The sequence below is a fragment of the Aquarana catesbeiana genome, linkage group LG02, assembly GCF_042186555.1.
Source record: "Aquarana catesbeiana isolate 2022-GZ linkage group LG02, ASM4218655v1, whole genome shotgun sequence".
Taxonomy (NCBI): Eukaryota; Metazoa; Chordata; class Amphibia; order Anura; family Ranidae; genus Aquarana; species Aquarana catesbeiana.
The window spans coordinates 359,110,458-359,137,387 of NC_133325.1; the positions used below are offsets into that span (position 1 = coordinate 359,110,458).

Below are 26,930 nucleotides of genomic sequence, written 5' to 3' on the forward strand. Positions count from 1 at the left end.
ACAAAGGAATCTATTGAAACGTGGACATTTTCTTTCTGTAGATGCCACACATGAACACTCAGACTTGCCAGGCAAAACCCACAGGACAAGTATAGAAAGAGTAGAATTAAAAGTTCTTTCAATATGGTTTTCCACAAGATATATTTACAATGTTTCAATGGCAGGAACCCACAGGAGCAGTGACTCAATGTACATCCACAAGATTTTAATCTCTATGTAGTAATAAGAATGAACATCATACAAAACACTGCTTTAAATAGTTTATTTTGTATGTCATTTACATAAATGTATATATATTTATATATATTTGGCTTTCTCATATACTCTGAGGTTTACAATTTCTAAAAAATAAAATAGTCCTTTTTCCCCTGAAATAAATCAGAAAACTATTTTACTTCAGTTCTTGTATGACAAGAAAGCACCACTCTGTATATTACATAGTAAAGTGGTTATCATAAGTGCTGATTTATCTCTCGCTACATACAGGACCAGCATTTCCTTACAGTAGCAAAAGGGTTAGTAGCAAAATACGGACATAAAACACTTTTTTTTTTCAAAATATACAAAACCATCAATAAATATTGTATACTGTATCAGACAAAGCCTTCATCACATGTAAACCAATTAATATTTCTCCAGAGACAAAGTTTGAGTGTAAGCAGCAATTTAGCAGAATGGGGTGTATACAAATGAATACAATCCAGTATGCTGAACACTGATATAACATCATTTAACAAATTGCGGAGTATAAGGAAAATAACAATTAGCCATTACTAGTATAAAGATCGGAATGTATATAATAGTGGTTAGCATGAATTTTTGAATTTTTTTAGGCTACAACTGTAGCATAGAAACAATCCATTCAAAAAAATGTGAACCAATTTGTTCAACTAATAAATTGGTCAACTTGTTTTTCCTTTGTGTCAACTATATTATGTGAACAAAAGTGTTATGTCACCAAATCTTGGGGAAACTGGGTTTTATGTGCATTTTACAATAGCCACATTGGAAAAGGAAACCTATACTAAGAGAAATACAGAGTCCGCCATTGCTGATTTCCTTCTGAAGATGCTAAATGCATGGCTGTCTCTGCCTTCAATACATGGTGACAACAATCTGAAAAAAGCTCCAGATTAGGAGTCAAAACTCCTAATCCACACTCTTGTTAAGAGCCAGTGACTTTTGAAAGTATTGAAGACACTAGATTAGCAAGACATCCAGGAAACTAAAACTTTCAGAAGAGGTCAGCAATTTTAGCCTATGTGCTGCCTCACCAGAGTTCCATTAGGAACGTCTATGAACCATGTGCTTATCTGACCATTGATAGCTTGAAGGCAGTTTCCCACATGCAGGTTGTCCTACCCTCAAGTACACCAAAGATAACATTTTATGGATTTTAACAATGAACCGCCTATACAATTCCTCTACATCTTGTGGAACCAAAAAACTAATTTTAATACGTTCTGAGAATTATACAATTGAGTACTGTCTGTGATACTTTTTTTTATTTGCACGAACATACATTTTTCAGGACAAGCTTTGGGGTACTTCCCCCTTCTTCAAGGTCTAAGCAGTACTAATACTTTTTTTATTTGCGCTAACAAACAATTTTTCAGGACAAACTTTCAGGCTATTTCCTCTTCTTCAAAGTCCAAGCAGTACTAATACAGTATTAGTACTGATACTAATACAGTTGTATTAGTACTACTTAGCCCTTGAAGAAGGGGAAATACCCGGAAGCTTATCCTATAAAATTGTATGTTAGTGCAAATAAAAAAATATCACGGACAGTACTTATTTATTTCTGTCACTAATACAGCTACAATCACTTCAAGCTGAGAATTATCCCGAATCCATATCATTTAACTATATTTTTGCAGCCTGTAAGATGAATACCTCCAAAAGGCACTTCCAGCAAAACTGCAGTTCATATAAGTACAGCTTCAAGTGATCTCATATATTGGTCATCATTATAGGATGAATCTAGTTCTTCATGATTGCTGCTACATATAATGCTGTTTTCTTCTGATAGCATGGTGTGGACTGTACAGGGCTAGAACAGTGTCAATATTACCTAATGCTTTTTTTTTACAATCACAAAATCGAGTGCATATATAAAGAAGAAGACGGTGTCTGTGCCAAGCTTGTCCTTTTGCGAGAAACCCCAGCACTTACTGTACCTCCCTTCCCAATCTCCATGTATGCCCCTTGTTACTAGACAGAAGGCATTAGTGAGTATTAACACTGTGTTGGCCCTATGCATCTTGTGAATTGCTACCAACCTAGCTGGAAGGTCAATGGCATGACACTGTAATTTTTCTTGTGAGATTGCACTTATTTTTAAAATAATGAAAAAGTAAACTTGTTAGATAGGAATAGGGGAAACTATTTTTTGTTAAGGTGCAAGCCCCAGGGCTGTCTTCCTCATCCTCATTTCACTACCTAGGGAATCATGTACTTGGAACACATGTGCAGCCAATAAAGCCTGAAAACACTTTTGTGCACACTTATTCTCTACACATTAAAGCCAGGATAAGGATGACAGTGCTAGCGTCTGAAGCGATTAAGAGCAACAGCTCCAATTGCCAAAGGAATGTATATAACATGCTTTGAGATTTACATGCTTTGGGAGATACTAGTTAACCTTTTTAGACAAACAAAACATGCAAACTGATCTGTTTATTATCTATTAAAGATAAAAAAGTGTGGAAACCTTTTGAAGACACCTCGTATATGTAGGTCAAAAGACTAAGGCAGTGATGGCGTACCTTGGCACCCCAGATGTTTTGGAACTACATTTCCCATGATGCTCATACACTCTGGAGTATAGTTGGGCATCATGGGAACTGTAGTTCCAAAACATCTGGGGTGCCAAGGTTCACCATCACTGGACTAAGGTATTCCTATTATAGGTGCTGACTGCCAGACAGATTGCATCATTAACACTTTGGGGTTGATTTATTAAAACTGTAGAGTGCAAAATCTGGTGCAGCTCTGCATCATAGACAATCATCTTCTAACTTCAGCTTGTTCAGTTAAGCTTTGACAATAAAACCTGGAAACAGAGCTGCACCACATTTTGCATCCTCCAGTTTTGGTAACTCAACTCCTTTGTATAGCAAATGCAAACCACAGCTACACAAGGAAATTCCTACATTAACTTTCATCCAAAAGGAACAATTCCTGAAGCACTGATTCCGCCAGACCTGTGTACAGGTACATGGAACAGTGCAGGTTTCCTTACATACATCAATCCTATATCAACAGGTCTTGTAACAGTTTAGTATTTCTAAAGAAAAGCTTAAGGTACAGCTGTACCCATACAGAACACCAATCCACTTTTCTTAGCCTTCCCAAGCTAATCAACATTCTATCTCACCCACTCCATCCGTAGCCTCCATAGTACAGTCATGGACTGCCCTGAAGTTTACAGCCTGTCAGGGAGAAATCCTTTTTAACAGTAGTAGCATCTGCACAGTGAGCCCCTGAAGACTTGCATAGAGCCATACCCAGAGCAGTCTCAAAGTACAGCCCTGTTTAAGGCTATGAGTGCCAACTGCCCAGGTACAACCACACTAAGCCTTGGTTCACACCAGTGTGGCTTTGAAGTTGTGCTAGTTCAGCACGACTACAAAGCCAACTATTCAGTGCAATTTCATTGGGTCTTGCTGACACTCAGAGCGACTTCATTTAACAGATGTGAATGCAGGTCACAATGAAGTAGCACAGAAATAGTGCAGGAACCTTTTTCAAAGTTGCTGCAACATTAGTCGCACCTGTTTTAACGGTTCCATTGGCGCAAATGGGGTGCAACTTGTCATGCGACTTTGAACTGTCAAGTCGCACTGGTGCGAACCAGGGCTTAAGCAGATTTCAGGCAGGGAGACTGTAAACATTAGAGCAAGTGGTTCTCTGCTACTGAGGTTGGTAGGCAGCTAAAGTAGGAGGATTTAGAAAAGATTAGTTCCGAAAGGCTAGGAAGTATGGCTTAGCATTAGTTTTGTTCAAAGTACACCTGTTATTTGACAACTGCTCTAAATTAAGTCTCACTATGAGACAATCAAATGTATTAAAAAAAACAACCCCACATCTTAGGGATGCACATGTGCATATTTGCCACCTATCTTTTCTATTACAAGAAAAAAGGACTGTTCCATTGGCTAGTAGGCAGCTAAGTGGAAATGTGAATTTCCTACTTTACCCCATCCTATATCTTTTTTTCCTAACAGATGATGATGAAACAAAAATAATCTGTATGCAAATCTAACTCTGCTCCATTGCTCCTATCATTCTTGGCTAAATTGATCAGGTGGAGAGACAAGCCAAACACAAAGGAGTTGATTTACTAAAGACTAGTAGACTGTGCACTTTGCAAGTGCAGTTGCGCCAGAGCTTAATAAATGAGAGGATGCTCTGCTCACCTCCATCGTCAAATCTTGTGCAAACAAAAATGCCGTTTTTTTTCTTTTCCTTGCATGTGATTGGGTATTCTTTTCTAAGTCCTGGAGCAATTGCACTTGCAAAGTGCAGTCTATTTGCCTTTAGTAAATAAACCCTAAAGCCTTAGGCTACACAAGTAGGAGTGCTAATTTTTCAAAACATCCACGTGGACAGGGCACATACTTAAGTCTAGTACACACTAATAGTTTTTTTTGGCATTAAACCTGGTTGGAGTCGCTGTACTAACGATCTGACGTTAGTAAAGCAATCTTCTCTGCTGAGCTGTTGTGTTCTGACAGGGGGACGGCCCCCCACCAGAACACTCCGGTCAGCATTCTCACCCATTGGCCCTTGGCATCGATTTTTATTGAAGCAACCGATATCTCCTGACATTCAGCCTGTGTGTACAGGGCTTAAGTCAGTGATGGCGAACCTTGGCACCCCAGATGTTTTGGAACTACATTTCCCATTATAAGCAAAATAAAATAAAAGGTCTGCAGTCACCAGTGATACACCTCCATCCCTATATACATATACAAAAAAAGAGAGAGTCGCCCTGGGACTTTAAATGAGATGGTCACAGTTAGCCACTGAGTAACAAGAGTAATAGCAGTATAAATGTTTATTAAAATTAATGTACATACATGGATAATATAGCACATTAGCTCAGTCAATGGATTTGCACATAATAAAGAGAATAAATAAAGTTGATACAAACGTTATACAATGCAGTATACACAAATGCACGCATCAGAAAACCCGACGCGTGTTTCGCAAGATCATTGCTCGCTCATCAGGAGTGGATGCGGATGAGATGTATCTAAATAGACAAAAAGATGTGTCACATCTATATAACGTGTATAACATTTGTATCAACTTTATTTATTCTCTTCATTATGTGCAAATCCATTGGCTGAGCTAATATGCTATATTATCCATGTATGTACATTAATTTTAATAAACATTTATACTGCTATTACTCTTGTTACTCAGTGGCTAACTGTGGCCACCTCATTTAAAGTCCCAGGGCAACTCTCTCTCTCTTTTTTTTTTTTTTTTTTTTTTTTTTTTTTTTACATTTTCCATTATGCTCAACTACACTGCAGATTGCATGAGCATCATGGGAAATTGAATTTCAAAACATCTTGGGTGCCAATGTTCAAATCACTGCCTTAATTGTATGCACCATAACAGACTTTTTTTTAACTGATTTATTTGGACATGGAATTACAAACCACACCCAAATCATTTTTTATTTGTTTAAAGCCCAACACGCATTGTACAATCTCCTTTAGATCTACCAACAACCATCTAGTGCAGGGATCTACAAGCTATGGCCCTCCAGCTGTTGCGGAACTACATGTCCCATGAGGCATTGTAAAACTCTGAAATTCACAGACATGACTAGGCATGATGGGAATTGTAGTTCCTGAACAGCTGGAGGGCCATATTTTGGAAACCCCTGATCTAGTGCAATAGCTTGCTGATTGGATACAATATGATTGAATATATTAGGTAGGTCCTCATATTACACAGTTTTGGTAAATCTAAAGTTGATTGTACAAGGAATGTACAGTCAGATTGGGTGGAAAAGGGACAGATCCTCTGCCAAGTTAGTATTGCTGTCTCTGCCCCTGTTGGAGAAATTTCACTTCTTGTTGTAATCACACTGTTGCCATCAGTGACAGGAAGTGAGGGCAAGTCTCTTTAACAGGCACATAACAACGTTTCATTCTTTGTGCAATTCATTCATTTTGAGATTTCTTTTCTAAAACTGTGACATAGATTTTTTTTTCTCTACCTATCCAAATCTTGTCAAAGCAGTGCTTCGCAGCGCACAGTAGTACATTACTGTGCCTTGTGGTGGGCTGCAACATGTGTGTGTTGTAGGTGCATTGCTTTGGCATGCCATTGGAAATGAATGGCAACTCAATATGCTAATGTGAATATGATGTTTCTGGACTTTGCATTAATGTAATATTGGGATACAGTGCAATTGACAGCTGTAAATGGGCCGAAAAAGTCTTCCCTGCTTTGCATTAGATATTAGAAGAAAGCACATATCAATGAAAATTCATAATGTGTAGTAATATGCAAAATTGTGTATGAAAATACATACTAAATGTATTAAACATGTTAAAGTGGGATTCCGGCGACCAATCTTTTTTTTTTTTTTTTTTAGGTCATTGAGACACTTTGCTAATTCCAAAATAATACTCACAGTTTGGGTGTAATATTTCCGCCTCTGTCTGTTTTCATACTGAATAATAACTTTAAAAAATGTAATGCTGGCTGTTTCCATCTTGCTTGTGGGCATGTGAAGCCCACAAGCATTGATTTCCTGGATGAGATGAATGCTGTTCATTCACAGCTTGTTCACACGCATGATCATTGTTTCCGCACTGAATCTTGGGAAGCCTGACACTAAGCTCCCAGGAGACAGTGCGGCGCCGGGGAAAGGCAATAAACACGCCTACTCCCATGGGAGGAGAGACAGGAAGTGCCACAATAAAGTACAATATAAAGTTAATTACAGCGATAAAAAAAATTTCGTGCAGCATTTGAACATCTATGCAATTAACTGAAGGGGGTAAGATTAAGTTAAAAATTTGAGTGGAACCCCGCTTTAATGTATGCACACAGGTGAGACCACAAGTGATAGAGATACAATTTCATATGCAAACTAACTTCGTAGAAACCTAATTCATAAGTGCAGCAAGCCATAGCAACCAGAATTAATCTTATACTGGCCTGATTTCCGCAATGTGAACTCTAATTGGTTCTGAACTTATTAATTAGCCTTAGGAATTAAGAAATTGTTATTAAATATGGCAAGCAGTAAGTGCCATGTCACATGACTGGATGCCTATAGGAGCAGTGCACCTGACCTTAGGTGCAATGTTTTTTTTTTTTTTTAATTAATGTATCCATTATTACAGGATAAACAAAAATCAGCTAGAAATGCTTGACATGCAGCACTGGTGACATACATACAGAACATTACATTAAACAGTACAGAGTTACTGGACACATTTCAAATAGCACCAATATCTTGTACAAAGCCTTTCCTAACATTAGTCTTATATTACTCCAAGCAAGGTGACTATTAATGACTAATTTAAATGGGTATCAATCACTGACCCAATGAAAGAATTTTAAAAATACCAACTTGATGTTGGAAATTAAAGTCTCTACCACAAGAAGGTAATTAACAAAAGACATGAGCACCAGTCAGAGCATCAGAACCTTCGTTCCTTACACTAACTTGTGCCTTCTAATGCATGTAAGTCTTAATGGGAGCTTTGTCATCAAACAAATGTTTGTTTAAACAGGAAAATAGTGGAGATTTTTTTTTTGTAATGTACTTGTTTTTTGTGTGCCATTATTATTCAAAAGGGGGGAATAATTTTGCCATCATGATAATTTGGCCATCTTATTGGTAGACTATAAAGCTGAAGTTCTAATAGCAAATTATAAGCAAAAAGTGTTGCTATACTGTAATGTCAGAAATCTGCATGTATTAGAACAGCAACCAAAAATGACTCTACAATGTGGAGCAGACAAAAGGATGCTCTCCTTGCAACATAGATCTACTTCACTTAGTGCAAATAAAAATAAGTTTAAGTGTTGCCTATGCAGATTTCATCTCTTCCTCTTTTGAGCTCCTGTAAGACAGTCACACTAATATATGATTGCTGGGAATCACGACTGTTGCCCTTTTTCACCAGATTTTTTAAGTGATCCCTAATGTGAAAACAGGGACAAAAGTAGAGTAACATATGACTGCCATATTATTTAGTAAGTGTTTTAAAACATATATTCAAATACTGGTGATCCTTCATAGTTTTAATACCAAATAATAAACTAACGTAAATTTTAGTGCAAACCAAAGATTTCACAATTATACTCAATTTCCTCTATCACTATAGCAGGAAATGTCACTGCTAATTTTTTTTACCAATGATCTGCATGAGTACAGGGACAACTTCTCAGCAGTTATCTCTACATGACATTAAAGCTTTGGATGTGTAACTGTCACATAATAAATATGCAATATCTGTAGAAACAAGCCGATACGTTGTCCAAAGTTTAAATAAAGAATAGGAGTTTGTAAAATATATACATTATATATACACATATCTCCATATATACAGTTACAAAAAAGTATATACACTATTTTACATACCATATAATAATTATCTCTTCATGTGGGAAAAAAATAATGTTAATTACACTTTTAACCTTGCATTTGTCTCATTAATTTTGTGGCAAGGTAGGGGTTATGCACTGGGACTGTTTGTTGGTTCTTCTTGCCCATTGATCACAGTGTATTGTACTGTATTGCAGTGACACCTTCCATTAATGTAGTTGGGTATATCCATTGCAGCTAACAGGTTGCCATCATATTTATAGCCATTGGAGGCATAAATCCACTTGCATAGCCTTCATAAATGGAAATATATCCATTATCTTTGCTGTAAGCTATCCCCTGTAGCTTCGTCTTGGTGAAGAATTTCTTTCAAAACAGCTTGCAGTTACAATCCCTCTTGTTCATACTGAAAATCCTTTGGTATTTTTTTGAGTTGTCAATAGCTATGTCCAGGAGCCATTGTCTTCTACTCTTGGTAATGACCTATGAACAAGAAAAGGCTTATTAGATCACAGGTCTTATATACAGAACATGAAGCAAAATAGAGGCAGTCACTTAAAAATGATCAAGGTAGAAAGAAATGATCACCCTCTGCCTGACTACACTCATCTGTCATTTAAAAAGACCCCTCATGAGAATTAATTGATTCATCTCAGGTGATTGAAATTAAAAAAAGGCAGAAAGATGATAAGGAGCAAAATGTTCTATACCTTTTGGAGCAAGTCATGTTGCAGTTGCTGTATATGCAAAATACCAGCAGGGTCACTACTTTTTTTTTCCTAATCTTGGATAATTAAAATCCTACTTAAAGAGGCATGGGTCTAGTGGCAACATGATACCTATAAAAATATATATTAACTTGCAATACTACTAAAGAAAATCAATATAAGCGTCGCTAAAGTGACACTTGAACTGTGATAAAGTGAACGTCCGTTTGCACAGACCTATAACATAAGTACTTGTAGTAGTATCACAAAATCACCCTGTGCCAATAGTGAAAGTGCTAAATATGTGCATAAAGTCCATAGACTGATGAACACTATGGATGATGTGCAGGCTTCTTTAAATTATCCACCAAACCACACGTGCCAGTGATTCCTCTCCCGTCAGATTCAAAACTCACCAGACAAATATGCCTCACACTCTCGTGTTTTGGCAAATAAGCGTGATAAACCATGCAGGTAGGTTTAAACGAGTAATCCAGCAATCATCCGTGTAAATACAGGTTAAATCCACATGTAAATAAAAATGCACTGACAGTGTAGTAACGTAAAAACTAGGGTTGTCCCGATACCACTTTTTTAGGACCGAGTACAAGTACCGATACTTTTTTTCAAGTACTCGCCGATACCGATTACCGATACTTTTTTTTTAATGTCACGTGACAGTTTTTTTTGCTATTTTTTTGGGGGGGTGAACGTTGTATGTGTGTGTGTTTTTTTTTACAATTTTTATTTTTTACAATAATATTTTTTTATTCTTTATTGTTTTTTTTTTTTTTTTTAATCAGCCCTTTTGGGGGGCTTTGGTGAGATATCAGGGGTCTTAACAGACCTCTGATATCTCCCCCTTGAGACAGAGAAAGAGACAGGGGATAGAGATTCCCCAGTCCCTTTCTCTGCAGCCTCAGCTGCACTGAGAATGAATGGAGAGAAGACAGCGGCTTCTCTCCATTCATAAACTGACACATTGTAATCACAGGAGATTACAATGTTTCAGTTATGTGAATGGACAGAGTCAGCTGACTCTATCCATACACAAAGGAAGGAGGGGGAGGACGGAGGAACTAAGGGGGAGAATGGAGGGGGACAGATAAGGAGAGAGGAACGGAGGGGGAGAACGGAGGGGGACAGATAAGGAGAGAGGAACGAAGGGGGAGTATGGAGGGGGACAGATAAGGAGAGAGGAACGGAGGGGGAGAACGGAGGGGGACAGATAAGGAGAGAGGAACGAAGGGGGAGTACAGAGGGGGACAGATAAGGAGAGAGGAATGCAGGGGACAGCGGAGAGGCACAGAGGAACGGAGGGGGCACGGAGGAGGATGCAGTGACAGTCAGCTGTAAGCGATCACCGCTGTATGTCACTAAAGCTGGTGAAAGCCGCTGGGGGAGAATCTTGTAACTCCCCCACGCGCCGATCACAGCTGTCCTCTAGGTATCGGGGGAAGCATCGGGAGCATTTGCCCGAGTACAAGTACTTGGGCAAATGCTCGGTATCGGTGCCGATACCGATACTAGTATCGGTATCGGGACAACCCTAGTAAAAACCAAATTTAATAGCCACTGTGTACACTCCAATCATTACACTCACATAAATCTCTTTAAAACGAGCAAAATTCACAGCAATGTCACATTAAATTCTCCAGTGTGAACGCCCAACACCAATGCATTGAGGTCACAGCAGACCTGAGGAGTGCGGATGAAATCTCACCACCACTTGCTATCCTTCGCTCCTCGGGCTTGCATCCCCGCTCCCTGACTCGGCTCAGCACGTCCTACATCACAGGCTGACTCAGATGGTTGCCGTATAGCCACGCCCCAAAATGTTTCGTCACATTGACTTAATCATGGGATTGGCTGTATGACACGGCAACTCCTCCTCTTATACTCCTCACGCCAGCTACGGCCGGAGGAGACGTAACTATCACCTGCACTCACCGGGTGTCCTCGCGACCACAATAAATCTCGTAATGGGCTGATCACACAGTATACAAATGCCCATTACGAGATGTATTGTGGTCGCGGGGACACCCGGTGAGCGCAGGTGATAGTTACGTCTCCTCCGGCCGTAGCTGGCGTGAGGAGTATAAGAGGAGGGGTTGCCGTGCCATACAGCCAATCCCATGATTAAGTCAATGTGAGGAAACATGTTGGGGCGTGGCTGTACGGCAAACATCCGAGTCAGCGTGTGACGTAGGACGTGCTGAGCCAAGTCAGGGAGCGGGGATGCAAGCCCGAGGAGCGAAGGATAGCGAGTGGTGGTGAGATTTCATCCGCACTCCTCAGGTCCGCTGTGACCTCAATGCATTGGTGTTGGGCGTTCACACTGGAGAATTTGATGTGACGTTGCTGTGAATTTTGCTTGTTTTAAAGAGATTTATGTGAGTGTAATGATTGGAGTGTACACAGTGGCTATTAAATTTGCTTTTACGTTACTACACTATCAGTGCATTTTTATTTACATGTGGATTGAACCTGTATATACACGGATGGATGCTGGATTACTCGTTCAAACCTACCTGCATGGTTTATCACGCTTATTTGCCAAAACACGAGAGTGTGAGGCATATTTGTCTGGTGAGTTTTGAATCTGGCGGGAGAGGAATCACTGGCACGTGTGGTTTGGTGGATAATTTAAAGAAGCCTGCACATCATCCATAGTGTTCATCAGTCTATGGACTTTATGCACATAATTAGCACTTTTACTATTGGCACAGGGTGATCTTTGTGATACTACTACAAGTTATAGGTCTGTGCAAACGGACGTTCACTTTATCACAGTTCAAGTTTTTCAAGATTTTCTTTAGTAGTATTGCAAGTTAATATATATTTTTATAATTTATTTTTTAAAGTGGCAGCTTGGGAATTTTTATATACACGCTTTTTTGGTATATTTTGTATTTAGCGCAGTGGTGGGAACCCAAGGGGGCGCGGTTTTTGCTTGGTTACCATTTTTCCAACATAATACCTAGTTCTTATACACATCTCTTATCCACCAATCAAAACATCCATGGCTTATAATGTCACACTGCTCCTTTTACTGGCATCATTATAACAGCAGCATAAATAGAAATAAAAACCAATGATTTCTTTTTCTTAAAAAAAATACATTTTAGCAATGAATATGAGTAGACTTTCCATAAACTAATTATAGGCCAGAGATTAAGCCATATTAAAAAATGTATGTATAAAAAAGTGATTCCAGTAATCCACTGGAAGCCAAATAGTTGGAACCTCCACCAGTCATCCCATATATGTATCTTCCATATGATTTGGACATGGCTTTTTTGCTGGGTATCGAAAGATTTTACATCTAAGTATAAGTGTACATGGCCTTATCAGTTTCCCATTGCCCTTATCGGTTAAAGAGACAACTGATCAATGCTTGGAGAAGCAAAATCATTTTATTTTTTTCAGTACAAAAATGAGAAGTCAGAATATTTATTTTTCTATTCGGCACCACAATGGGCTGTAATAGTGATTGCCTCCAGAATTCGTGAATTGCATGCTTACCAGAACAGAAATAAATTTCATTGTTAGAAATGTGTATTCATTGAAATAAGAACTAACGTAATCTGAAATAGGAATTTATATCTTAATTAGCTTTGTGCAATGTACATGGGAAGCCTAAAACCTTTATCTACTCTTTATTCCACAGACACACAGTGTAATGTCCACAAATAGGACAACCCTTTGTAAACCTCAGCAAGTGACCAGTGCAATTTATATGCAATAGATTGATCAAAGTTAGTTCAGACACAAGTTTACAATTATATACCCTGAGATTTCTGAAGCGTAATGAGGCAAGCACAGTAGGTGGCACTGCTAAAGAGCATAGTCTATGAAAAGCACCCAGGTGAGAAAAAATGTGCTCCTTCCTTAGGGCATGAAAGCAAGAATAGCTGCTAAGTGTAAGCAACAAAGTTAATACTGACAGGGTACATCGCTGCCCACAAAATAGACCAGCTATCCTTATCTTAACAGTTGGTGTGTGGCTAAAATTTCACTACTACAAAAAAGTCCATCCTATGGTCCTTCTAAGCCCTTCTGAAGCAGGTTAGCTATGAACTGCCACTTTATGGAACATTTATGTTTTTTCTTCAAAGCTTTGAAGTTTATCTCTAGGATTATTTTTGGGAGGGATTAGGCCAATCTAAGTTTTATGATGTTTGTGTCCCCATTTGGGAGACCCCCCCCCTCTCTTTGTACTGATGAATACTGTCACCAAGGATGAAAATGAGGGAAAATCCAACCTTTAAGAGTTGTCCCCAGAACAAAAGGTAAGGGATGCTTCCAATAGGAACACCAGTTCTAGGACAACTGTCTAAAGCTGGCCATATACTAGTAGATTTCTACATTCCTACGAACATTCTAAAAACTGAAATTTTCTAGGTAAATGTTTTTAATGTATGGCTGGCTTTAGAGTGGAATTCAGCCCACTTTGGGAGATTTCCTCAAATGTTTTGTTTTATCTCAGGAAGGGAGTCTCTCCAATGCAACACAAGACAGCCAAAAACAACCTGGCAGGGGTTTTTGCCCTTCCTTCATCTACCCCCCAATAAAAAAGTTTTGGCTATTCAAACTGTTCCTCTCTTTCTGTTTCAACTATCTGCTGATTACAAATAATATTCACCAAACCTAATAGGGATCACCTTGGAACATAGCAGGTTTAGATACTATAAGCAATCTGACAGAGAATGAAATATATACTGTTATCATACTGTAGGATGGAGAAAGTACTGAAGGCAGAGGATCAAAATAACAGTCTTGCAGTTATTATTTTCCGAAGATTTTAAATGAAAGCTCCCAATATTACTGTTGGTAAAGTTTTACTTTAACCCAAGATATGAGCTTGCTCAAAATTCCCTATGGTTTCCCTTTATTCCCTTTCATTCAGTTGATTGTGTGGCTTAGCAAATGGAAAGAAGGGTATCCTTGCCATCACCCTGCATATTTTTATTCTCCATATAGGCCACCCACCCAGTAATAACCTATTACACTATTTATCCAGGCTGTCCATAATGTAGCATTTCTATTGAAAAAAGAATCCAAGTGCAAAATTGCTCCTATTGACCATGCAAAACTTTTGTTTAAAGTGATGCTAAACAGAGAAGTGTTACTTGCCATATATCATTCACATAAATCATATACAGTATATCAGGCCATTGTTGTTGTTTTTTTTTAATCCTTTAACCCGGGAAAAGCACTACCAGCATAGTCTGAAGTTAAGAAAAAAAATCACTTGCCAGCCCCTTCTCATACACTGCTCCTCCTGTGTCACTGGGTCATTGTAAATGGAAACTTCTAAATACCCCATTAGCCCCGTTCTCCACTCTCCTCCTCGCTCCCCCCCCCCGCTCCTCTCCCTCCTCCTCTGAGTGTAGCTTTAGATTGGAGGAGGAGAGCGGTCATGTGACCGTCCATGAAACATCAGAGGAGATCGGTCACGTGACCAGGTCCATGAAAGAACGGCGCTAATGAGGTATTTAGAGGCTTCAATTTACAATGAGAGTGACACAGGAGGAGCAGTGTATGAGAAGGGGCTGGCAGTGATTTCTTGTTAACTTTGGAGTATGCCTGCAGTGCTGTCCCAGGAGACTGGTTGTCTCCTGGGAGTGCAGGGGGTCTGTGTAATATAAAGGGGGCTGCATAACGTGCAGGGGTCTGTGTGCAGTGCAGGGGGGGGGGCTGTGTAATGTGTAGGTTGCATGATCTTTCCCTGCTCTTTGGCATCTGCAGGGAAAGATCCTTGGGAGGGGCTTCTATTACTCTACCAATGTATGATCTCTACAGTGTGAGTCTGTGTCTGGCCAGCCCTGATTGATGTTGTGCCTGTCACATGACTAAAAAAAATAGTTTTAGAAGAGTATTTCAAATTAGATTATAAATATCAAACAGCAATATTTTACAGCCCCCTAAATCTTTATTGAACATCAGAGCTGTATTTTTGTGCAATAATATGGTGTAGGCAGAGTCAAAGATGATTGACACTAGCATTTTACCATAAAATAAACAATATTTGATTGGTAACAACTCCAATTTTGTGCTCATTTTCTTCTCTATAGTTTTGATGAATCAGCCCCACAGGATGAGCTTTTAACAACCAATACAAATCCAAACAAAAAAAAGCTAACAGCATGCATTGGTAGGAAACTTGACTGGAAACCATTGCAGGGTTTCCTGTATATGGGAAAAAAAAAAAAAAAAAAAAATATATATATATATATATATATATATATATATATATATATATATTCAGATTATGTAAATCAAGAGACAGAAATCCTGACGAAATCCTGTATTCAATGTATATCTACAGATAGGACTGGACAATTTAAAAATAGGACGAGGCAAATTATTTCTTTTGGACAGTTAATGTGTCATAAAGTCCCATACGCCAGTGATAGCTTTTCCTTATCAGACTTTCACAGAAGCTGGTGGCATCATGAGTTGACTCACCCTAAATAAAGGATGAACATCAAATTCCATTTTAAGAATAGCAAGTGGACAACGTGAAATGTCACAATTTTGGTATCTGACAAACATCGTGCCACGCTGTGCACAAAAAAATGCAGTCATAACCCCACTTGCAGCTTGCTGGATTCTTCCATAGATGTAGAACTATTGCTTAAAGTGTTTCTAAAGGCATTAAGGTAAAAAAACCTTCTGCTTTCAGCTACCCCTCCAGCGTCCCCCTAAATATTTACCTGAGCCTGATCTCAATCTAGTGCTATGCCCAAGAATGGCAACTCTCTCCAGTCTCTGGACATGGATGCAGTAGCAGAAGCCATTGCCTGTGTGAAGAAAGCGGGGCCGAGCCGCTGTGTCAATGAATACACAGAGCCAAGGTCGGGATTGAGCCCTCATGAGTGCCCCCAAGGCAAGCATGGGAGAAGCCAGGAGCACCAGAGGAGGGATCAGAGAAAAGGAGGATCGGAGCTGCTTTGTGCAAAACCAATGCACAAAGTAGGCAAGTATAACATGTTTGTTAGTTTAAAAAAATCCTTTACAATTACTTTAAGTGTCCTTTCACACTGGGGCGGGGGCGTTGTCGGCGGTAAAGCGCCGCTATTGTAAGCGGCGCTTTACCGTCTGTATGCGGCCACTAGCGGGGCGGTTTTACCCCCCTGCTAGCGGCCGGGAAAGGGTTAAAACCACAGCAAAGCGCCTCTGCAGAGGTGCTTTGCCGGCAGTATAGCCGCGCCGTCCCATTGATTTCAATGGGCAGGAGCGGTATACACTCCGCTCCTTCACCGCTCCGAAGATGCTGCTGGCAGGACTTTTTTTACCGTCCTGCCAGCACATTGCTCCAGTGTAAAAGCCCTCAGGGCTTTCACACTGGAATTAAAGCAGCGGCACTTTCGGGTCGGTTTGCAGGCGCTATTATTAGCGCAATAGCGCCTGCAAACCGCCCCAGTGTGAAAGGACCCTAAAAGATTAATAATCTGGTACAAAGAGGTTTTGAAAAACACTGAAAAGTGTAGGGGCCCATTCACATAAGCGGAGGCACGTTATGCTCTGTTTAACATGTGCCTGCTGGTGTGCAATGTGTAGAGGCAGTACAATGCATTGTTACAACACACCACACTGTTTACTCTTTCATTTTATCGAAATGTAATTTAAGAGATAGTGGGTTAATGGTTAGCCAGGGTACCACATCCATAAATGTAAAGAATTTGTTAAAAATTTGTCACAAAATGACATTTCATTTAATTCTATGCAATGCCCTGTGGTGTAGCACATTACAACACACTTCCTGCGTAAAATTTATCACATTAGTGTGAGCTGAAACAATAGGACAAAGAACTAAATCCCTGGTCTATCTGTTGGAAACTGCGTTGGGCAATGCAAATCTCAAGCGTATATGCTGAATATAAGTGCTTTTCCATTTTATGGTTTGCTGTAGAAGTGCTACAGTGCAAATAAAGTAACAGAAATCTATGCTATTTACTTTACTCTGTATACTGTGTATAATTGATTTCAGACTATTAAATTATATTACTCTCTCTTCCTTTTGTTATTTTCATTTATTGAAGTTTGCCATTTCTCGTGTATACTTTCAAAACCAAGTAAAAAGAAAAAAATATGGGGTCAATCCATTGTACAAGATTGACAGAGCAATATGGGTTTTCTAAGGAGACAGTACGTCAGAAGATGTTTGCCTTTAGGCCCTCTTTCTCTCGCCGACTGTAAACCCCTATGGCCCCACCTCAACAGAACAAGCAGAAAAGTGGAAGATTCTCTCCTTTGACTAATTTTCTTTATGCCCTCAATTCTTTACGCCCTCAAGGCTTGAGTTACTGAGCTGTGGAAATAGGCATTGTGCAGCAAAGCAAATACAGTAACTAGCATAAAAAACATGTGAAACTGGGCCTAGGGTCCCACCAGATGGCTAAACATGAATATATAAAGTATTGATATTGATAGGGAAAGCCCAGAACTTAAGGACTTTCAATAACGTTGACTGCTGAAGCTGAATTGAAAATTATGTATTTAATATACAAGCCCATAGTTTTAGCTATAGGCTAAACATGAATATATAAAGTATTGATATGCATGTTCATATTTAACATTCTGTAATATAATGCCCGTTTTTAATTTTAAACTTCTGCAGTAGGAGCTTGGTCACAGCAAGAGCAAATTCCCCTTAGCATATATTGGTGTTCCATATGCAGAGAAGTTTTTATATTTGCAAAGTAGAACATTTTTTTTTTCAAAGTAAATAAATACATTTATTTAACCGAAAAGCCAGGATCATTAGGATATTGATTTTGGTAGATCTTTTTAAGGCCAAATTAGTAACATCATTGTTTTATTGTCTTAATTTGGTTACACAGGAAAGCCATACATTATAATTTTTTTTTCGGTCAACCATTAGGTTGAGCAAAAAATAAGTGCTGATTCCCCCATCAACACAGTTGGTGCTGACGGGGGAATCACTCCCACAGCGCTATTGTGTTCTGCTGACAGGGAAAGCTATAGCCGGAGGCACTGATCATTTCGGAAACACCCAACAGGCCACCTTCCCCACACATGGATCGAAATTAGGCTGGTCCCCACTGAGTCAGCTGGATTTTCATCCATGTATGGCCGCCTTCAAAGAAATTACCTTTGCAACTTTTGTGCTTTTAGGTTTTCTGTAAGTTGGATATTTAGGCAGTAACTTAAAGCTTATCAACCAGAAGAGGAAGCCACTCTCTCCGGCAATTGTTCCAAGCCTAACATCTTGTAAAGATGCGCTGTCTGAGTGTTCATAACTGTACTCACATTCTACCCAGACTTAGCTATACTCTTTGACAATAGCAATTCCCTAGAGTCCTTGGAAATCATACAAATGAGGATAAGGAAGGAACACTAAACTACCCCTTTCATCCTGACAGAGGAAGACACTATTTTCTATTGCTTGCATTACAAATAAATACAAAGGTACAGTGCAGGAATAGTATTTTACTATTTTGGGAATTCCAAATCTTCTCTGAGATTTTCTGACAGTGAGAGCAGTTTATTTTAACTTCTCATCCGCCTATTCTTTCTCAGAAAGACTTATTTTTTTAGATAGGATTCCCTTACAATAAAGTAATTATTTCTGCCAGCAAGTTCTCGGAATTACAGGATGTTAAGTGTAAAACACCTGAGTGGGTTATTTAATGATATACTGTTATCAAAAGCCTCTTTAAGTGTGGGTAGGTCACGTCTGCATTGTTATATTAAGAGTCTAATACTGTGATTTCTAAGATTTCTAATTAAGCCGTGTGTAAGGACACCTCACTGTGTCACGACTCTAGGCTGCACAAATCAACATAATTCTAGGAAACAAAGACAATTCTTAAAGGAAAGCTTTACTTAGGAAGTATGGAGGCAGCCATTGCAACATCTCTATCTGAAAATAGTTATACTGAATTAATTGCCTTAGTACTTTCTGTGTCCCTAACTTGGACCAAATATGCAGATTAGGAGTTCAGACTTTACTCTAAGGTCAGAACTCCTAATCTGCATATCTGGACATAATGAGTTATAAAAATATAAAATCTTGGTGTTTTTCTGTGCATGGGTAGCTACAGGTGGTACAGCAGGCCACAGAAGTGAATGTCTGTGCGCTGCCATACTCATGTAAATGCCAATGATTTAGTGCAGGGGTCTCCAAACTTCTCAAAGGGCCAGTTTACTGTCCTTCAGACTTCACGGGGGCCGGATTGTGGCCAGTGGAAAATGTCTCGGGCCCAACATCAGTGAGAATAAACATGGCCTTGGGGTTTGTGGTCAGTAGGACAGTAGGGGGAGGAGTAATGCCCCATCATTGGTATTAGTGGGAGTAATATTACCCCATCATCGGTATCAGTGGAAGATATAGTGCCCCATTGTTGGTGTCAGTAGGAGGAATATTGCCTCATATCATTGGCAGGAATAGTACTCCATGGGCCAGATAAAGGCTAGCCTTGGGCTGCAGTTTGGAGACCCCCTGCTTTAGTGCATCAGCATAAACATGCCCATGATCATTTTCTTGAATGCAGAGTTTCAAAAGGCAAACATATATGATGTATCACTGTACACATATACACACATCACAGCTACCATTTAGATCAATCCCTACAATGGAGAATGACTGGACTGTGTTGTGGCCAACACTGAGCTGTATCACTAGAGACTGTAGGTACACAATTTTTGACATCTAAAGTAAATTTCTTGGCAAGCATCACTAGTGTTGCATCCATGTATGCATTGCATATAAAAAAATAAACTTACGGGAGACCACTGTATTTCTGATGATGGGGGAAAATACGTGCCTGATTCCTGTACATGAAACAGGCATCCCTTTATCATTACCACCTACAAGGACTATGCACAGGGCCGGCCCTACCATGAGTCCTGGTGGGTCCATGGGACCCAAGCGGCAATTTGAGAGGGGCGGCAATTCAGGGGTGGACTGGGCCAGTGGGAGTGTACTGGGAGCTTCAGTGTTCAAAGCAGCTTATCTGCTGCTGCCGAAGCTGCAGGCTTCTGATCGTTGCCGGCCCGCCCACCCACCACCTGTAGCACAGAGCCAACAGGGTTTTGGAGTACTGTACTTCCTTTCGCTCTGCCGCTGGCTGCAATAGGTGCCTGATAGGTCACGGTGGTGGGCGGGGACAGAAGTCCTCCGGCAGCCGCTGACGCTCCATATTGTGGATCATCCCTGGTGTCAGTGTGTGGCCAATGGGTGACAGCCGACTCAGTGCAGCTGTCCTAGAAGAGGGGATCCACACACTGCTCTGTTCAGCATTGCCTGAGCCAGCTTGTGACACACACCGCTTCTCCCGGCCCCTCTCTCCCTGCCTGTGTGCTGCATCTGTGAAGAGGAAAAGGGGGAGGGAAGATTAAACAAGCAGCCGACAGCCACATTAAAGCCGCTGACTGTGAGCCCCCTGTGGACAATCCAAGTGAGTGAGCTGAGTACCGTCACTGACCAGACCCTGACCCCTCTCTCTGCCCCCCTCCCTGTCCCCTCTTTCTTTCCATGTTCCCCCTCTCTCTGCCCCCCTCCCCCCTCTCTTGGCAAGTGATGGTGGCAAGTGATACTGCATCTGGTGGCAAGTGACACGCAGCATCCGGTGGCAGGCGATGGTGGCAAGTGACACGCTGTATCTGGTGGCAGGCGATGGTGGCAAGTGACACACTGCATCTGGTGGGAAGCGACAGTGGCAAGTGACACGCTGCATCTGGCGACAGGCAATGGTGGCAAGTGACATGCTGCATCTGGTGGCAAGTGACACGCTCAGGGTTCCCACTGATTCTGCATCATGGTGAGTTGAACTATTTCATTATATATTACAATGTAGTGATAGAAATAATGTGATTTGATCATCCTGACACCATATTAAGAATGGTATCAGGATGATTTAAGTGCTAACACCAGCCATTCACCCGACAAAGCGCCCCCACCGCTGAATTTCCCGTTATCCTTGAGACTACATTCCCCCCTGGTCCTTGGCAAAATTGTCCCTGAATGGCAGTTTGGAAATGTGGTCACCCTACTGGAGGACAGGGTGGCAATTTCCCCCCAGGCCGGTCTGATGCCCCATACAAAGGCCGCACCGCTTTCCTCAGGCTGTGCACACCCTCCATTCCCTCCATGGCTCAACCAATGGCAGGCAGGCATGAGTAGCTGAGCAGGCTCCTCAGCTCACTCCGCATGGAAAAGATAGTTTCAGGTGCAAAAGTTTGTAGGCTGTCGAGCAGCCGCTGGTGGTGATGAAGGTCTTGGCCGGCGGCTTGTTGACATCACCAGCCTGTGTATGGTTCGAGAAAGTGCCAAGGATGGGCCTGGGCACTTGCATGAAGGAGGAGGACACGGGCAGGCGCATGGGGGGTAGAAGAACCGAAGCTGCGGGTGAGATCGGCTGAAGAGGGGGCCGCTCTGGACCAGGAGTGTAACAAGCTAGTGGAGAACTGGACCAATGGAGGGGGTTCCGGGAAAGGTGAGGATGACCACAAGTGTCATGGGGGACAACAACATAATGAAGGTTTTTCCTGATAACTGATCAGTATGTTCAGTATGTTAGGCTGTCATTGTGATAATGTGTACCCAATCAAGAAAATTCTGATACCGTGATGTGATAGTGGTAGACCTTTCCTAATTGGCTGCAGTTCCAGGGCTTCTGATTGGTTCCATGGCTTAAACTTAGTGGAGAACAAGACCAGTTGCTGTAATAGGTATGTGAGGGGGTTCCTAGTTTAAATGGTCACTGCTAATGTGAAGGGGAACTCCTATCGTGAAGGAGGAGACTTCTGATGTAAAGAGGGATTCTGACATAAAAGGGAGACACCTGATGTTCAGTAGGAGGCTATTGGGCTATTGATGTAAAGAGGGACTCTGATGTTAAAGAAGGACTCTGATGTTAAAGGGGGACGTCTGATGCAAAGGGGGACTCCTAATGTAAATGGGGGGACTTCTGATGTAAAAGGAGACTCTTAAAGTTAATCAGGGGCTCATGACGTGAAAGGGGGCTTCTGATGCCAAGTATGGAGCTCCTGATGTTAAGGGGGGACTCCTGATGTGAAGTAAGGGTGCTGTTGCTGTTGCATGTAAACCTGACTTCAGGATAGGATCAGGATAAATTAAATTTTTAGTTTGAATAATCATGATATAAAATAATGGATGGGGGGGTGTGGGGGGGTTTGCAGCATTTCATTCTTGGGCCCAGGCAGCATAATGTCTTGGGCCAGCCCTGACTATGCCTAATTATTAATTATAAATATCACCCTAGGTACACGCCATAAGGCCTATTGTAAGGGCATGTGTATGACAACGGAACATGCTGCATTTCAGCAAACACAACACAGGTCAAACACACCTCTGAACTGTCGTTTATAGTAATGAAGACAGTTGGAATCTGCTGACCTGTTTCAAATGCATATCAAACGCTGGAGATCAATGCCCATGTAAAAAAGCCCATACAGTGTGTAGGCTTGGTAAATTTTGCATAGTTAATCTTCCCATCTATACACTGATGAAATTTCAGCCTGTTGACTGAAAAATAGAAAGAGCCAGGCATAAAACTGTTCGCTGAACAGTGCCTGCATCCCACTTCAATTCTACCCATATTCTAAACACCCAATTTAGAATTTACCCACCCCCTATTGGTTGATCAGGCTCTGCAGGTCTCTTTGCCTATTCTCCCATCGGCGGACATGTGTTTACCCTGGCGGGATTCCTTAGAAATCCCTGCTTGCACTGAGCGAGCCTGGACCTTTGGTCTGTGGGCTGAGTCAGTGCGTACTTACACAGTAGCACGGACCCGTGCACCTGCGCAGCGCAGGTAAACAGACCCTGAGACGTCAGACGCCGCCATTTGGCAGAGTGTACTGACACCTGCGGGGTTGGGGAGCTCATTTAGTGGTCTCTCCCAGACCACCATGTGAACAGTAATTGACTCTCCACGCTGGGCTGTCACGGCGGCTGGCTGCATCTGCAGGTTAGTGCCTCCTTTGGAGAGTGGTCTGGGATGAGGCTCTCTCCTTGTCCCACACCTCCCACTCTCATCCTCACCCTTCTCTCCTCCTCCCCCACCCGCTCCTGCCTCTAACCTATTTTCATTTTATGGTACCATTATCTTTTGCAGATTGAAGTGTCACTTTGGGATTTCACAGATCTGTCACTATCTGTGCCCATATATACTCAGTGGCTTCTGCTTTACTTTGGGAGTTATTCCCATTCTGTTACCATCCACCCTGCACCGTCCTGTACATTCAGCCCATGCATTTATGGTGGCCAGCCTAAGAGCCTGGTGAGTTATCTTCCAAACATACATATCTGTTGGTGGTTAGGGTGGCTATCCGTCTACCTCTGTTGTACTTCCCCCCAGCTCTGGTTTTCTTTCCTCGCCCTTCCACACCCTCTTTCCCTCCCCCTTTTCCCTCCTGTCTCGCTCCCCCCCTCCCCCCCCCTTTTCCCTTCCCCCCCTCCTCCCTCCTCTCCTTTTTCCTTTTCCCCCCTTTCCCCCCCCTTGTGTAAATGCATTATCTGTCTTATAGACCATCCCTCCTGAAGAAGTGGTCTCTTGCCGCGAAACCAGTTGAGGATTTTATGTATACCCCCTCTCAACAGAAATTCTACAGGTGAACCCGTCAGTAGCTTGTTAACTGTGGTGTATACAATTTGCTTTTATAAAAATACACTGTCTTTATATATATTTTTTTGTATGCGTTAAACTTAAAGCGGGGGTTCACCCACACCGCCAAAAAAAAAAAATATTAAAAGCCAGCAGCTACAAATACTGCAGCTGCTGAATTTTAATACATGGCCACTTACCTGTCCCAGGGTCCAGCGATGTCGGCAGGGGACGCCGAGAACCCGCTCGGTTCTCGGCAGCTGCCGCCGCCATCCTAGGTGAGGGAATCAGGAAATTAAGCGTTGCGGCTTCACTTCCCGGTTCCCTACTGCGCATGCGCGAGTCGCGCTGCGCGTCCCTAGTGGTCCCCGCTCTCTCCTGGGAGCTGTGTGTTCCCAGCAGACAGCGCGGTCGGGACGGGAAGAGGTATAGACTCCCATGGGAGTCTATGCCGGAAGTGGGTGCAAATACCTGTCTTAGACAGGTATCTGCACCCCCCTCCCCCCTGAAAGGTGCCAAATGTGACACCGGAGGGGGGGAGGGTTCCGAAAAGCGGAAGTTCCATTTTTGTGTGGAACTCCGCTTTAATTTTATGACCAATTAATTGTTATCTATTACCAAGTACCGAGATAGTCAATAACAAAACTTTTTAGGCGTGGACGTGTGTGGGTCAGCACCAGCAACTGCCCCTGCACCTCCACTTCCCCAATCTCCCAATTTAGAATATAATAGACACAGTCAGAGATTCGTCCATCTGTGCTGTTTAGCATAGGTGGAGGAGTCATTTTCTGTTCAGCTCGCAGGCTGAACAAAAGAAATCTATGGGTGTAATGCCAGCTTTCGGTTTGGTTTTACATCAGACAGTAACATGGCATTAAATGACACATATAGTTAATATGTACTGGTTAAGGTTATCTGCAATGTTAACCTGACTGCAACATTTTTGTATGGGCTTATTGGAGGATTACAGGTCAGAGGCCCTTTATTTTGTATATAGTTCTGTAAATCTTAATAAATACTCTTTTGCATAAACCAATTTGCACTTAGTATTTAGAGGTTCTTTAAAATGTGTCTGCACATGAGATCCAATAAAACAAAAAAAAAAACAAAACAAAACAAAATGGAACCAACCTAAAGCTACAAGATGGAAGCTTCTTCTGAGTCACTACAGCTGCCAACAGTGAAGGAATCTGAGCAAGGCTCTCTAGTGGGAAGAAAATGCACCCTTTTTAATGTAGGACACAAACTATTTTAAGCAGAATTACCAGACTAACTATTACAAGACAAGGGAACATTTAATTCTTTGTCACTGCTTTTGTTTGCCTGTTATAGTGTCATCAAAGCAGAAGCTAGGTTCTGTTCTAAACATTCAGCTGTCTGCATGCTCACAGTGTACTGTAACTGGATGAATTACATATACAGGCTTCATTCATAGCGTAAAAAGCAATGACAAACTACAGTAATCCATAGCAACCATCTTCCAGTATTATGATTAATAAAAGGGAAAAGCCATTTTGTTTGCTATGGGGTATGGCATGGCAATTAAGTAAGCTGAATAGCACTCACTACCTCTCCTACCAACCTGTCCCCTCAGAAGAATCACAAATTGATGAGGTTTATGTTACGTACATGGTCTATGCAAAGGAATATTACTTGTGTTATATGAAAACAGACAGATGTTGGGTTATATACAAGTTGGGTTTGAAATATATGAAAATCAAGCTACATATTACAAGATATCCCTGGAGCAACATGTTTAACCAGCATACAAAAAATTTGGGCATGGATAGCTACAGTATATACAGTATTTCATTGAACAACTGGAGCAATGGTCAACCACTGTTGAACCCTATCAGCCACTCCAAACCTGCCTGTTACTGAACTACTGCCTAATTCAGTACACCTTCAACATTCTCTATGATGGGGTGGAAAATGGACCATGCTTGTGCATTATGTATACTCTGCATTGACTGGGCTGGAGGTGAATGTTCAGGCTGCTACAACTTTTTTCTTTTAACAGAACAATAAGCAAACATCTACCTACATCTTTCAGGTTGACCTCACTTTTATTATAGGTCTTTAAAATATTTTCTACTATGCCCAAACAGTAAACCATAGTGATGTCCTCCCAACAAACTCTCTTATACTGGGACACAAGCTTTATAGTTTTCTACATCCATATTTAGATTTCACCATCACAGCATTTCTAGGGGCACAATTATAAGCATTGACGTACCAATCAAATTAGTTATTTCTGCAGCCAAATCGGTAATTTACTAAAGTCATAAAGGCTGTTCACTTTGCAGGGGAATTTCCCCTTAGCTTAGTGAATGAGGCAAAGCTCTGCTGACTTCTTATATCGAATCATTTGTCAGTAGTGTAATTTCTTTATTCTTCTGTTAGTAAAAAGGTAGATCCTTCCTAAGATTAACACAAACTATGTTAGATATACTGTAATAATGATGAGTGATGAGTTTAATTGGTTTAATAAAGAACATTAATCAAAAGGGGTTAGGCAAAGAGTCCTGCAATCACAGATGGTGTAAGTACTTACTATGGTAATGCAATACAATATAGCCACATTTTCACACTTATAAACAACTCAAGATACTAGTGTATTAGAATGCAATATTCATAATAATAAAGATCATGATAATAATAACTGCAGCTTACCACAACGAATAGCAAATGATAATAATATTCAATAATATTCAATTCCCACTGTTTGACAAATGATGTAGAACAGTGGTGATCAACCCTGTCCTCAGGAACCACTAACAGGCCAGGTTTTATGTATTACCTTGGGGAGATGCAGACTAGAATACTGCAATCACTGAGCAGTAAATGATATTACCTGTGATGTATTTCAGTTATCTTGCAAACCTGGCCTGTTAGTGGGCCCTGAGGACAGGGTTGATGACCACTGATGTAGAAGACTTAATGTTTCCAAGCAAATTTACTGTCACTTATAAGGCACCAGAATATGTGTAATATGTGCAGCATTAATGCTGATACCCCAGAGAGAACAGACAT

General features: G+C 41.0%; 1 protein-coding gene across 2 annotated transcripts in view; it reads right to left on the reverse strand.

Annotated features, from left to right (window-relative positions):
• Window positions 1-248: 248 nt before the first annotated feature.
• The window catches only part of SPNS2 (SPNS lysolipid transporter 2, sphingosine-1-phosphate), a 184,366-nt gene continuing 157,684 nt past the window's right edge, over window positions 249-26,930 (reverse strand). Inside the window, exons 12-13 of one of the 2 annotated variants that reach the window (XM_073615044.1) lie at window positions 25,029-25,101; window positions 249-9,073 (exon numbers count right to left, since the gene is read on the reverse strand). In XM_073615044.1, coding sequence (XP_073471145.1) covers window positions 25,035-25,101 — 67 coding nt within the window. In that variant the 3' untranslated portion in view covers window positions 249-9,073; window positions 25,029-25,034. The remainder of the gene's footprint in view (window positions 9,074-25,028; window positions 25,102-26,930) is intronic. The other variant, XM_073615045.1, reaches the window with a different exon arrangement.